The sequence below is a fragment of the Barbus barbus genome (assembly GCF_936440315.1).
Source record: "Barbus barbus genome assembly, chromosome: 8".
Lineage (NCBI taxonomy): Eukaryota > Metazoa > Chordata > Actinopteri > Cypriniformes > Cyprinidae > Barbus > Barbus barbus.
Genome location: NC_136736.1, coordinates 12,081,135 through 12,096,792, shown reverse-complemented (window position 1 = coordinate 12,096,792; position 15,658 = coordinate 12,081,135). Strand labels below are relative to the sequence as shown.

General features: G+C 41.3%; 1 protein-coding gene across 6 annotated transcripts in view; it reads left to right on the top strand.

Annotated features, from left to right (window-relative positions):
* LOC306873884 (serine/threonine-protein kinase DCLK2-like) overlaps positions 1-15,658 on the top strand; it is a 57,979-nt gene that overhangs the window by 25,793 nt on the left and 16,528 nt on the right. For 4 of the 6 annotated variants that reach the window (XR_013784534.1, XR_013784535.1, XM_079423412.1 and 1 more), the window contains exons 3-6: positions 882-1,011; positions 7,496-7,603; positions 7,769-7,825; positions 10,237-10,331. Coding sequence is in view for 3 of the 6 variants with exons in the window: in XM_079423412.1 (XP_079279538.1) it covers positions 882-1,011; positions 7,496-7,603; positions 7,769-7,825; positions 10,237-10,331 (390 nt within the window). In the remaining 3 variants the exon portion in view is untranslated. Of the gene's footprint in view, positions 1-881; positions 1,012-7,495; positions 7,604-7,768; positions 7,826-7,910; positions 7,956-10,236; positions 10,332-15,658 lie in introns of all 6 variants that reach the window. The other 2 variants (XR_013784536.1, XM_079423410.1) reach the window with 1 other exon arrangement.

The window sequence follows — 15,658 nt, the reverse complement described above, 5'->3', positions numbered from 1 at the left end:
AAAATGTCATTGATAAAATTCTCCAACCATGGTTTTAGCTATCAATAAGAGTGTAGTACCTCCAGTTTTGTTTAGATGTTATTATATTTCAATTAATTTGAGTCCAGCTATTGATATTTAAAACTCCTGGTCTGGATATTCTGCAGTGCAGTATTGTGAACTACTACACGCTTTATCAGTTCATCAGTCACATGGTTACTTCCATTCTGTTATGGGGCGAACGAGACGTGAGACTTGCAGATCCATTTGCAAGCTTTTATTCAGAGATGTGGTCACAAAACAAGCAAGGTTCATGCAATGGCAAACAGGTACAACACAGGCAAGACAAAGAGTAATCCTAGGGCAAGCGTGGGTCCACGATCAATACAATATTATCTCTCTGCCTTGCCCTGTTGGGAACAATATCCAACAGGGCAAGGCAGAGAGATAATCTAGCTACACGAGCAATAGTCCAAGCGAGGTGCAAACAGAGTCCAAACGGCAAGGCAAAGGGTTAATCCAGGAAACACGGGCAAGAATCAAAACAGTAGAAAACAGGCAAGGCAAGACTATGACAACTAAGTGGGCTCCGTAGAGTAGCTATCGCTAGGAGAGTGATATACACTATACAATACTCAGCGATCTGACTGAGGAAGTCCATGGTTTAAGTAAGGCGTGTGATGGGAATCAGCTGTTTGATTAGTGCAATCAGCTGTGTGGGTGTGTGTGTGTGTCGTCAGTGTAATGGATGATGGGAATTGTAGTCCGGGGGAGATGTGCAAGAGTCAATATGGTGAGCGAGTGACCTCTGGTGGTGAGTGAACGGAAGTTCATAGACTGGATTAGTGACACATTCATTCACATCTTTTTCTCTTCCCCCACCCCTTCTTCTCTCTGTCCAGATTACATGTTTGCAAGACTTTTTCGGGGACGATGAAGTGTTCATCGCGTGCGGGCCTGAGAAGCACCGTTACGCGCAGGACGATTTTGTGTTGGATCACAGTGGTAAGGCTTCCACAGCCTTTATAACCGGTAGGCTCAGCTAAACACTAACTTCATTTCAACCCAGTGTCTCTCATACTAACTCTAATAATATATTTTTATCCCTTCACTACACATCTAGGAACACACCATGCATGGATATGGATACATGACTGTTTTAAATGCATTTAAAACAAATAATTAAATATTAAGTTTATTTGGCTTATCACATTTTTGCCATGGTCTGTTATTGTACTGGTTATATTAATTACAGATACATCAGTGTATCAGCCAATCATCTGCTCTGGCCAATAAAAGTAATTTTCTTCATAATAAAAAGAAGCATTTATCTAATTGTATAATTACAACCAGTGAGCTGATTACTGTATATCCTAAAACAGGAGCGGGAAAAAATTCCAATAAAATAAGTTTTAATATTAAATATAAAATACAGAGAGAAAGTAAGGATTGTGATAATGTTACGGTGTAGTGGTTGTAGTCAAAATAAAATAAAGGGTCAGGAGAACGAAGTAGCACCAACACACTTTAAACCTTTAATTAACATTAAACTCAGGCAAAGACAAAGGGAGAACTGAGGACTTATAAAGGAACAAGAACAAAAGAGCAAACAAGATGATTAATACAAAACAGGTGAATGGAATAAACGATGATTAACTAAACTAGGACAGGATAACACCAAAAAGGGCAAACAGGAACTAAACGGAAACCAACATGTGACCGATATCGCCACCCTCCCAGAAGGTGCGTTGCGGGGCGGGCGCCCTGGAGGCCGGAGCAGGGCCAGGACAGGGAGGAGACACGGGAAGCCTCCAGGGCGGAACAGGAGACTCGGGAGGCCATGGCGGATCAGGGAGCTCCGTGGCCTTGGCCTGGCCACACAGGCCGTGACTATATGCCCCCCCCAAAAAAAAGCTCTGTGGGGCGCTCTGGAGGAGCGGGCACTTGAGGGCACTCTGGAGGCGCGGAGCTGGACAGAACCAGCGGGAACACAGGAGAGCTGGACGGGACCAGCGGAGATGCAGCAGAGCTGGACGAGACCAGCGGAGACGCAGGAGAGCTGGACGGGACCAGCGGAGACGAAGGATGGCACTTGCGAGGAGCAGACACTGGAGGGCACTTGCGAGGAGCAGGCACTGGAGGGCACTTACGACGAGTGGAGCTGGCCGACTTGGGGAACTCAGGAGACGAAGGGCTGGACGGGACCAGCTGAGGCGAAGGAGGGCTGGACGGGACCAGCGGAGACGAGGGATTCTGGGTTAGAGTGGGCGCATCAAACTCCATAGGTAGTGCCATGTCCAAGAGCGCAGGAACAAGTGTCGGTGGGCCTGCCATACTCTCTATAGGCGGCGGCAGCACAATCATCGCCGTGGGCGGAATCAAGCTGAATGTCCCTGGACCTCCTTTGCAGGGAAATCCAAAATCGACCGCCTCCACATTTTCAGTGTTGGCCTGAGTTTCTGTTACGTTGTAGTGGTTGTAATCAAAATAAAATAAAGGGTCAGGAGAGCGAAGTAGCACCAACACACTTTAAACCTTTAATTAACTTTAAACTCAGGCAAAGACAAAGGGAGAACTGAGGACTTATAAAGGAACAAGAACCAAAGAGCAAACAAAATTATTAATATAAAACAGGTGAATGGAATAAACAATGATTAACTAAACTAGGACAGAAAAAAAACAAATAAGGGCAAACAGGAACTAAACGGAAACCAACACGTGACAGATAACACTAGAACACTTATTTTTATTATCACTGATCTAATCTACTAAAGCTGGCTGTCATTAATAGACCTGTAGGCTAATTTAAAGGCCTCTGATTTGCCATTGTATTCATGCAACAGTCATAATCATAATCTTGATCATTTATTCAATTAATTTTGCAGGACTGCTTTTTGTTTCAGTGTTTTCTGTTTAGTAGCTGAGACCATTTAGAATTTTACATTTACAGGAGATTTACATTTGTTTGTATATATTTGTTTGCATTATAATTAACATACACTACTGAATGTTTGGGGTCAGTTTTTTTGTAATGAAATTAATAATTTTGTTCAGCAAGGATGCATTAATTAAAGTAAAGACATTTATAATGTTACAAAAGATTTCTATTTAAGATAAATGCTGTTCTTTTTAACTTTCTATGCATCAAAGAATCCTGAACATAAATCTATTACAGTTTCCATTAAAAAGTTGCAGCAAAACGTTTTTTTAGCATTGATAGTAAAAGTAAATGCTAGTTAAAATTGTCATCAGCTTTAATATAAACTTACCAATACTACTAACTTCTTATCTGGACAAAAAACACCAAACAGTTGTCATCTTCAGACAAAGAAGTGATAGTATTTTTAAAGTATCTTTTCCATAATGGAGTCATTCATTCACTAGGTTGCAAAAATGAATTCATTTTCCAGAATGAACACAACTGTCAGAGGAAGTGACCTTGTTATGAGCAGTTCCTCACCTTTGTTCAGTGTGTTTATCTACTAGTGAATTTGATAATGCAGGTGGGGAAGTGAGGACGATCTGCAGTTGTAGATATCAAATAAAATAATTTAACTTTGCCTATAATGTTATGCTGAAACGCCTCCGGTTTTAGTAGCATTTACCACACGCACGCTTGATAACTTGATTCATAGCTGTGTGAATTTAGTTCATCTGCTTGGCATTTTGTCCTAGTTCTTCTTCGCTGCCCCACTTAGGTTAAGTAGGACTTTTCCAAAAATATAAGGAAACGGTAAGTTTGCGTCTAACAGTATTTACCGCTCAACCTTTTCTTTCCACAGCAGAAGTGGAGTGTCCTTAAAAAGCAAACCCACCACAAATCTAAATCTTCTGTAACTAAATAACTCATTACACGTTCTCTCTCAGATACTGCTGTTAAATGCTTAAATTAAGCTCCATGAAACAGATTAGCTGGGCAGTAATGGCATTTTTAATAATGGCATTCGGCTTGTTTTATCTTCATCACTCCACAATCTGGTACTCATCAGCTAATTTATCACTGTTCGGCGTCATTAGCAAATGCCGTGTAATCGACAGGACAGATCGGGCCCAGTAGCTGCTGTACAGTATGAGTCATCCATTACTAAAGTTCTGCACCCACTGCTCTCATTAGAAAGATGGTCTGCTTTCATAGGCCTTGAGCAGACAATTTGATTATGCCTCTGTGGAAAGCTTCACACTCTTGGCACATGTGAATTAGCCCTGATACAAGCATTTTTTGGTATGTGTATCCATTATGTTCCTGTCTGTGTGTCTGTTTCTATAAAAGTAAATAATGGTGGCACATGCTTTAATTACTAGATTTATAAATTTACATTCAGAAGTTTGGGGTCAGTAGGATTTTTTTTATTGTCAGAGTGGTGTTCAGCCAACAACCTGACACTTAACACCACCAAAACAAAGGAAATCATCCTTGACTTTAGAAGACACAGGGCAGACCCCACTCCCCTCTACATCAATGACTGCGTAGAGAGGGTTCAAACATTCAAAATTCCTCGGCACAATCATCTCAGCAGACCTCAAATGGTCAGCCAACACCACAGCAATCATCAAGAAGGCACAGCAGCGCCTTCACTTCTTGAGAGTGTTAAAGAAGAACAACCTAAAGGAGAAGCTGCTGGAGACCTTCTATCGCTCTGCAGTGGAGAGCCTGCTGACATACTGTATCACAGCATGGTATTGTAGCTGTACTCAGGCAGAGAGGAAGGGAATACAGCGGATCATTAACACCGCGCAGAGGATCATTGGCTGCCCTCTTCCGTCCCTGAAGGACCTTTACAACTCCTGTTGCCTCAGCAGAGCTCAGAACATTGGAAAAGACCACTCTCACCCTGGTTCCCACCTGTTTAAACTGCTGCCCTCGGGCAGGCGCTACTGATGCATTAAATCACGGACCAATAGACTCAAGGAGAGCTCTTCCCCAGAGCTATAATCACACTGAACACACACATGCACTGAACACTCACAAGCACTGACATCTTACTCAGTACAATATGTGTATTTGTGTATCATATTTCTGTGCAATCTCCATTCTTAGTCTTTATTCCTTCAGTGCAGTACAGCCTTGTATTCCAGTGAAATATCTTCACTTTTTGTGCAATGTTTTTTATATTCTCATTCCAAATAGTTTTATTCAGAGCCAGAAGTCTACCTCATATTAGTGCTATAATCATTTTGACAAACTGTGGCTTATAATTACTTATTTATATATAGTATACAAGCAACTCTTTCTATGTTCATTTTCTTTATTCTTTGTCTTAGCTTAAATATTTTAATTGCACATCACTTTGTATCATGTATATATATATATATATATATATTTTTTTTTTGGTCTATTATGTACCATGCACCTTATGCAGAAGCTCTGCAATTTCGTTGTATCTTGTGTACAATGACAATAAAGAAATTCTATTCTATTCTATTGTAACTGTTATTTTTGCGAAGACACATTAAGGGTCCTATCATACACCCGGTGCAATGTGGCACCATGTGCGACGCAAGTGTTTTTTGCTAGTTTTCAGCTCGACACAGTTATCATTTTCACATCCTGCGCCACATTGTTTAAATAGCAAATGCATTTGCTGCCATTTGTGTGCTCATTGGCGTGCTGGTCTGACAGCGAGGTGTGTTCAGGCGCATTGTTGGCGCGTGGCTATTTTGAGGCAACTGAACTTTTTTTGTTAAAGTGTGCGTTAGTAATATGCGCCTACAGGTCCACAACACGCGTACACTCTGCTTATTACACACACAGGGACATGCAGCAGCACACAAAACATGCCAAGTATTAAAAATTAAAGGATTACAATGTAACAGATTATTATTGTGTAAACTACATAAATATAAAAATGCCTTCATGCCATAATGGATAGTCATTACATGTATCAGAATTAGGCTACCTTGTGCACGAGCAGCTCCGTTTGCTCTCTGGAGACGTGTTCAGTCTTTGCTCTCGCAAATTCCGCCGTGTAAATAGCGAATCCGTCATGGTGCGAGCACAACTGGCTCTTAAAGGGAATGGGAGATGAGACTCTGATTGGTTTATTGCACATTATGCCCAAAATACACCCAATATTCATTAAGAGAATAGGTACAACCCTTTTAGACTATGCGCCGGGCGCGCCGACCGTTTTTTTTTTTTTTTTTTTTTTTTTTTTTGCAGACCGTTTTTCCTATCGTTAAACTAGCAAAAGTGGATTCGGACATGCCCTAAGTGCACCTGCGCCGTGTGCTTAGATGAAAGTGAAAGTAACATGACATGGCCAAGTATGGTTACCCATACTCGGAATTTGTGCTCTGCATTTAATCCGTCCTAAGTGCACACACACACACACCGTGAACACACACCCAGAGCAGTGGGCAGCCATTTATGCTGCGGAGCCCGGGGAGCAGTTGAGGGTTCAGTGCTTTGCTCAAGGGCAACTCAGTCGTGGTATTGAGAGTAGAAGAGAGCGCTGTGCATTCACTCCCCCCACCTACAATTCCTGCCGGCCCGAGACTCGAACTCGTAACACTTGGGTTACGAGTCCGACCTCTAACCATTAGGCCATGACTGCCCCATTGTTAGATTGTTAAAATAGGGCCCTAAATTTATCAAAAGTGACAGTTAATGAGCTGTATTTATTCCCTGAAGGTTTATCATAATATTAGTCAAGGTTATTTGCACCAATTACTTAATAATTTCCACATTCTCTTTGACCCTTAGTATTAAACAGTGTTTTTCTACCTTACTTCAGTGTTGCCAGATTGTAAATGTCCAATTATCGTACCAGAAGCGTGAGAAAGTGTCATTCTCCACGATGATCGTCCGAGGAGACCCAATGTGAGAAGAGATGGAAGACATGCGTTCACATTCTCCTCACAATCATGATGGTAGACGTAGAATCCACAGCTTGATCAATGAGTATAGAAGCCCTGTGATTTACAACGATCGTCATTTGAAGTGTCACAAAATTCTGAAATTGTCATACATTATGGGATTTTTTCATTATTGATGGTACATCATACAGAGGTCGAAATTATCATACAAATATGATAATTTTCGTATGTCTGGCAACACTGTACTTTTAATGTTACTAAAAAAATTATAAATATTGTATACATGTAATGTATTGTTTCAAAAAATGTGAAGCAGCATAACTGTTTTCAACATTAATGATAATAAATGTTTCTTGAGCAGCAAATCAGCATATTAGAATAATTTCTGAATAAGCTATATTTTAAAATATTTTAAGTTTTAAAACCATTCATTTAAATACAATATTACTGTTTATTGTATTTTTGATCAAAAAATGCAGTTTTGGTGACTGTAAGAGATTTCTTTCAAAAAATGTTTTACAAAATCCCCGAACTTTTGAAATGTAATGTACAATTAGTCAACCAGGCAAAGAGATTAATTATTTGGAAACTTCTTCTATTTATTCTTGTTTCTTTGTGAATGTTTGCAAAAAAGGCATCATGAGACCTTATAAGGCAAGCATAAACATTCCTTGCTCAATTATATTGTCTCTGTCTCCAGAATGTCAGGTCCTCAAGTCCTCCTATTCTTCTCGTTCTGTTCCCCCTGTGAGATACTCTGGTAGTAAAAGTCCAGGATCCACCCGTCGCAGCAAATCCCCTGGATCTGGTGAGGATACATTGCTCCACCACTAGCACAATCCTGTTACCACATAACATTTGTCTATAAATTTACCATTCCTTAACAACTGCATCCAATAACTATGATTCACATGTCTCTTCCTGTCATTTTTCTGTTTTGTTCCTTATTAAATTGCTTTCCTCCCCGCTCTAGTGAGAAGAACAGCAGAACACTTCTCTACAAATAGCCAGTCTCCAGTCAAATCACCAAGTAAGTATTTCTCAAGGTTTATTGCACCAAAAATGGTCATAATTTAGTTTTACTTGACCATTTCCAATTTCTCTTTGACCCTTAGAATTAAAGCAAAAGTATTGCTACCGTACCTTTAAGACTTCCAAAGGTAAATTACTTCTGTTATGATTGGCTAACTGCTTCACATGTGAACTGAGTAAAGATGCAGTCACACTGATCATTGTTCAGCGAATTTTTGTGGACAAAATCCAGTCATTCCAGTAGGAGTCCTTGCGATCTGAAATTTTGCGTGATGGCAAAAGATTTACCAATGCAGATTTCACAAGTTGGTCACATGGATTCACTGTGTTGACCAACAGTAAGTTGCTTGCTTTGAAAGTGACTTCTGCGCAAGCTGTGATAATGATAATAGTCAATGGACTTCTTTTGTCTACAAAATTTTGCTAATATGACCACTCCTTAACAGCGCCCCCTGCTAAGCTAAATACTAAATAGGCATTGAAATGTAAAAAGTAGGCTGCCATGTGTTCCTTTTCTTTTTCAATCACAACCATATCCATTACATTATGAACAACAGCTACTTATATGCTAGTTCTTGTTGCCTTTACCATAACCAAGAGTAACCTATGATAACTAGAGAATTTGACAGCCCTATAAAATTCTTGAGCAACTTTGAGAGGATTTTTTTTGATGAATGAATGAATTAACCTAAAGGACATTCATCTATGGAATGAGCTGTACGTGAACTCTAACCCTTCAGTGCAGCATTCAATCATGCTAACATCTCTCTTTCATGGGCTTCCAAATCCATCAGTTAGTCTAGAGAGCTATTTAAAACTCCCTCGCTGGCCACTGCCCTGAACCCTGGCATGCACATACTCTAATCTATCAGACATACCAAATTGGATGTGTACACTAAATGCAGGCATCCTCATCTGCTTTCTGCTTAGACGGGCTAATGCAGTACACACACACACCCTAAATTCCTGTGCCCGTATTAGGGCTCTCTTGCATGCCTGGAGAGAAATCTGCTCATGCCCCCATCGACATCTCAGAGGGAAATGCCAAGAGCGGCTTTTCTACAAATCCCTGCTCCCTGCGGATTCTGACGCACTTGGGATGCACTCCAAATGTGGATAATTCTTCTACTACTACTGCTGTATCTGAGTGACATGATCTATTAAACGGTGTTTTAATTTTTTAATAACACTATTTTAAAGTGGCCTTTTACAATGGAAAAAGATGCATTGTTCTGCATAAAAGGCACAGTTCACCAAAACGATAATTCTGTTATCAATCCTTAAGCTGTATGATTATTATTTTTATTTTAGAACACAGAATGTTGGCACTGTTTTTGTCCAAACAATGTAAGTGAATAGTGGCCATGTTCTCAATTTGCAAAAGTGAAAACAGCACCATAAAATGAGCATAAATGTAGTTCATATGACTCATGCACAGCAAACCAAGTCTTCTGAAGCCATATAATAGCTTTGTGTGAGGAAAAAAAAGAGTTTTAATTGTTATTCCCCTCTACTTTAACTTTCAAACCTAATTTAAATTAACTTATGACCAGTTACTGTTAAAAGTAATGCATTACAATATTGCGTTACTCCAGAAAAATGTAACTAATTGCGTTACTTAGTCACTTTGTATGGAATGTAATGCATTATGTTTCTTTTGCATTACTTTTTGTCATCTAGGCTAGGCTTACTTATTTGTTTTTTATAACTAAAAAACCCCCAAAAGTTATATTTTTGCCAAATGTAAAGGACCTTTCACACCAAAAGTGAAATTAATAAGCCTCAGGCTAGAAGAAATACCTCTGCCTCTACCATTCACTCCCAATTTCTCTCAACATGGGAACATTAGAGGTGTCAGTGAATAAAACACTTGCATTACTTATTTGAAACGGTAACTTAGATATTTTGTTGTAAATTTAGAAGTAATGCATTACTTTACTAGTTACTTGAAAAAAGTAATCTATTACATAACTTAATGCACTTGTAATCTGTTACCCCCAGTACTGCTTATGATTGTATATAATCATACATTCAAATTGCACAAAAAAGACTTTACAGTTGCAATGAATGGCAACAATATGATTTTAGATAACTGGGAAGTCATATAGACTCACTGTTTGGAAACAAGCTTTTTGTTTGTCTTTTTGTTGTCTGCGGAAGAAAGTAATTCGTACAGGTTTGATGGAAATTAAGCAATTAAATTTGATGATGTAAATGCAAATTTTGATCAACTGATATTATGCAGGCAATATCATCTTCAAACAGACTGAAATGTATTCAACACTGTTACTAAAGTCTAAGACAATGCATGTGCAGCATAAATTAAGCAGAGTAAGAAGTAACACTGTGTGACATTGTGTTTTTTTCTCTGTTCTCTGTCTCCCTCCCTCTTCCTGTCACACTCGTCAGTAAATGGAGTCCCGAACAGCCAAATCACTACCCCCAAATCCGCCAAATCCTCCAGTTCCTCCCCGACCAGCCCCCGCAGCATGCACAACTTCAAGGTAAACCCGTTGGCATGGCAACAGGCTTCCTCTGTACTGCTAACCAGTTTACTGGCAAAACATGGCAAGTTTTAGAATAGATTATTTCTTCATAAAGTCAAAAATAAGATCAGGCTTCTGGATGCTGACTCATGGATGACAGCATCATAACACTCTCAATCCTGATTAAGAGTTTAGCGAGGCTGCCTAAATTATTGCCTGAACAAACTGAAGCTTCAGTTTTAACACCCCTAAATTTCTTCAGGTTAGAGTGATGACATTTTATAACTCAACATTTTCCTATACTTTTGAAAAAATGCAGATCGGGAAAAAAAAAAAAAAGATTTTGAGTTAGACGTTCTGTATTTTTTTTGTTTGATGATATAAACAAGTGTTTACCTTTTTATCTCTGTGTTATTTGTTAGATGGGAACATGACTGACATATCAGTAATATCTCTGGAAGCTAATTTATATAATTTATAAATTAAAAAAAAAAATACAGTAAACATTGTTTCATTAAAGTGTTTAGCCAGAATATGTTCTTTGATTTAAAAGTATCATCAATATAAGATAACAGTACATATTATACAAAAAAGTATATTATTTTATTAATTTTTTATATAAGAATATATGTCCACTTTTAATACATTATATAAAACTCTGCAGTGATATTAACAGCAATGATATTTCTTTTAGGTACAGTTACCTTGCTCACTTATTGTTTAAAATTCAAATATTTTAATGCAATTTTTACTGTTGTAAGATGTATGTAAAGTACATGTTAGTTACAGGCAGGTAGATGTGCTAAACAATTAAAAATATATATGTTACTTGCCCCTGATTTTCCTTATTGGAGTTTCCACACCATACAACATTAGAGAGTGTTCAGTAGTTGCCTGTATAGTGGTCATTTAGCATTAGTATTGTTTCAACATTACATTCTAAGGACATAGAAGTTTTCATGAGCACTTCTAACAGAAAATCCGCTCTGGCCTAATCACTTCTATTCTTGGAAGCATTGTGAGTCTAGGCATTGAGATCTTGCTGAGATCTGACTGAAGACCTGTAATTAAACCAAAGGTCAAAGTCAAGTATGATCATAGCCTCGAGAACTCCTGGTGTTAATCTGCTTAACTGACCTGTCTATCAAACAGTAAGCTTCTTCTCATATGGGTGCTATCTTTAAAGCTTCTTGAAAGCACAAGGAGAATTTGAATGCTGGGGAGACACTTTCATTCAATTTTAGAGAGGATTTAGCGGTAGATTTAATAGTGAGTAGTAGTGCTGTCAAATGATTAATCGCGATTAATCCAAAATAAAAGTTTTTATTTGCATAAATCACGATTAATCGTTTGACAACACTAGAATATTTGGCACATACTCACTAAGGCATAAACTCTACTTATAGGAACATTTTGGAATAGGAAATCATTTTTGATCCAAGTCTTCCACTTCTGTAGGGATCTCACATGGCATTTTAGAACATTCAGACATTTGGAATTGAAATGAATAAATATGAATTTGTTTGGCCAATGTTGAGCATTGGAACTCTAATATGATCTCTTAAATTTTTGTCAAGTGAAATTTGTATTAAATTATATTAAGTCTAACAAGCTATATAAAACCAATGTCTGCAAATTGAGAAATATGCTATTTTCAAAAACTTGTGAATGTCTATTATGAAACAAATTATTTATATTGTTCTACAATTTTCATGTTTTTACATTGGAGATATGGCTGGATGAGTGGTTTGATGGAAAGTTGCTTGTGAGGCTGGTTCTTTGCACATTGTTCCTGAGATTTTAAGCTAATTTTAGACCAAACGCACCAACGTTGTGGTTACATAAATATCTTCACTTGCCTTTAGTTTAGTTGCAACAAGCGGATGGGAGTCCCCCTCCGTCTCTCTGTACAGGTATTATGAAACTCTGCCTTCTGTAGCAGCATTCAAATGAGCTGCAGTTCCTTCTGGGTATTCAAGTTCTTAGTTGGGAATCTTACATAAATGATTGCATGATTGATTCAGTCATTTTAACAGCATAGTATTTGGCCGTATATTTTAACTTACAATCCATTGGAGTATTTGAATCCTTTAAAAGCTTGTAATACCCAACTGTTACTCGTATACCTAGAGGAATCCTGTGGCCTATATTAAACCAGCTTTAACCAGGATGCTGCCATGCAGTATTTGTCTCCATTGGCTTACTTAGTCCTCTCTCACATGTCACTGTCACTTCAGTTTAATTCTTATTTGGCTGCTGAATCAAGTTAACATGCAGGCTTTTTAACCATACTGATTGCCAGACCATTTTAAATCTTTTAAGACTAGGCCCATTATTTTGTCAGTCACACACAGTTTGTCTTCCAGACAGCTCTTTTTGTCTCCTCATCAACCATTTATTTCACTAAGGGTGACGCTCAGTGTCAGATGGCAGTGTGTTATTAAAAAAATATATATTATGCTTTATTTGAAGATTTAGTATAATCGTATAGCTGCTACAGTATAACCAGTTTGCATTGCTTTTCTTTTTACTATGGCTGGCAATATATCAAACATTCATGATTTGTGATGATTTGGTTATAAATATCACAATGCTTTTAGCTCTTTTTTTATTTGGGCATTGGCTTGTTTTGCAATCATTGTAACAGACTTGACTGTTAACACATTCTGTGAACTGTTAATATTTTATACATGCAGTAAAAGACACAGAAACATATACACTTATAAAAAGTGATATATTATGTTAGCCTTGATGTAATGAAATTATTGAAGTAAGGTAATAATGCATACTTTTCCAAAATGTATTTCACTATTTGATATTTTATCTTTTAATAGCATGTATTTACTTGTCATGGATATATATTTGTGAATCAGGAAGGTAGTAAATGTGTTTTGTTGGGGTTTTTTTTTACCAATAATGAATATATTTCAGGAAAAGCTTGTTTTATGATCTTTTATGAAATTTAGCTAAATGACTTAATCAAACTCTGATTCAACTAATACTTAAAATCACTCACTCAGAAAATGTTCACTGGAGTTTTATTTCCAGTAAAACTACACAATTGTTCAAAAGTTTGGGGTCAGTAATTTTTTTAAATGTTTTTGAAAGAAGTATTGTAAGATTTTGTAAATATATTTTAAAATGTTATTTATTTCTGTGACGGCAAAGTTGAATTTTCAAAATCCTTGTGTTCATTCTGCTTGATTTGAGTATACAACCAATTATTCCAGCTTGGCTGGTAACAAATGTACATTTTTAAGAATTCGTCATTTAAAAAACCTATACTTGTCACGTTCCCTCTCGGGACACAAGGAGCGAGGAGACGTAGGGTTCCAATAATCACATTTATTAGGAGAGACACACAAGGAGACGAGGAGCTTGGGGAGAGACGAACATCAACGACGTTTAAGACCGGACACAGGGGCTAGGAAACACAGGGATTATAAACACTGGGAAATTATCAAGGAAGAACAGAAACAGGTGTGGGGCAATCACATGCAGGGCTGGGGACACATTAACTACTAATTAAAGGGACGAGGATGGCCAAATAGGGACACGAGAGGAAGGGAAACACAAGACAAGGACTGACATTACGCCCCCCTCCGGAAGGCGTGTCCTCACGCCTAACACCATCCAATGGGGAGGGGGGGTGGGCGCTCTGGAGGCCTCCAGGGCGGTGCCCGTTCCAGGGGCCATGGCGGGTCAGGGGACTCGGGAGGCCATGGCGGGTCAGGAGACTCGGGAGGCCAGGGCGGATCTGGAGACTCGGGAGGCCAGGGCGGATCTGGAGACTCGGGAGGCCAGGGCGGATCTGGAGACTCGGGAGGCCAGGGCGGGTCAGAGGACTCGGGAGGCCACGGCCTATTTTTTTCGGGTCGTGTGGCCTTGGCCCTTGGCCCGGCCACACAGGCTGTGACCCTCTTACCCCCCCCCAAAATTTTCTTGGGGAGGCTCCCCCCTGGGAGCCACAGAGGAGCGGACTCTGACGGGCGCTCTTGCAGCGCGGACTCTGACGGGCGCTCTTGCAGCGCGGACTCTGACGGGCGCTCTTGCAGCGCGGACTCTGACGGGCGCTCTTGCAGCGCGGACTCTGACGGGCGCTCTTGCAGCGCGGACTCTGACGGGCGCTCTTGCAGCGCGGACTCTGACGGGCGCTCTTGCAGCGCGGACTCTGACGGGCGCTCTTGCAGCGCGGGGCTGGACGAAACCAGCGGGAACTCAGGAGGGCTGGACGGAACCAGCGGGAACTCAGGAGGGCTGGACGGAACCAGCGGGAACTCAGGAGGGCTGGACGGAACCAGCGGGAACTCAGGAGGGCTGGACGGAACCAGCGGGAACTCAGGAGGGCCCGAGCGTGGAGTCGGCGCTGGAGGGCACGTGCGTGGAGCCGGCGCTGGAGGGCACGTGCGTGGAGCCGGCGCGGGAGGGCACGTGCGTGGAGCCGGCGCGGGAGGGCACGTGCGTGGAGCCGGCGCGGGAGGGCACGTGCGTGGAGCCGGCGCGGGAGGGCACGTGCGTGGAGCCGGCGCGGGAGGGCACGTGCGTGGAGCCGGCACGTGGGGGCGCTCGGGAAGCGCGGGGTCGCGGGGGCGCTCTGGAAGCGCGAGGTCGCGGGGGCGCTCTGGAAGCGCGAGGTCGCGGGGGCGCTCTGGAAGCGCGAGGTCGCGGGGGCGCTCTGGAAGCGCGAGGTCGCGGGGGCGCTCTGGAAGCGCGAGGTCGCGGGGGCGCTCTGGAAGCGCGAGGTCGCGGGGGCGCTCTGGAAGCGCGAGGTCGCGGGGGCGCTCTGGAAGCGCGAGCGGCGGCGGGCTCGGGAGAGCTGCGGACGACGGCGGGCTAGCTCCGACTCGGACCCGGAAGTCTCCCAGACACCGGTATATTCCTACCCTCCAGGTCAATCCTGTGGTGTCTGGGAGGTCCATGGGGTAGTTGTAACAGGCTCCGAGCCGGAACAGATGGAGGATGGCCGCGTCGTGCAGATCCGAACTCTGCGCGAGCCCGCAGAACTCCTCTGCGTACTCCACGAAGGGAAGCTCGCGGAGTATCAGGGCGCGGAGGCGGGCGGCGAACTCCATCGCCATGGAGGGAGCGGGAAAAAAGGAGCAAACAAAAAAACTTTCAAAAACGGAAAACAAAACGGGGGAAAAGGAGCGCCGCTTACTTTGTAGGTCCGGTCTTCTGTCACGTTCCCTCTCGGGACACAAGGAGCGAGGAGACGTAGGGTTCCAATAATCACATTTATTAGGAGAGACACACAAGGAGACGAGGAGCTTGGGGAGAGACGAACATCAACGACGTTTAAGACCGGACACAGGGGCTAGGAAACACAGGGATTATAAACACTGGGA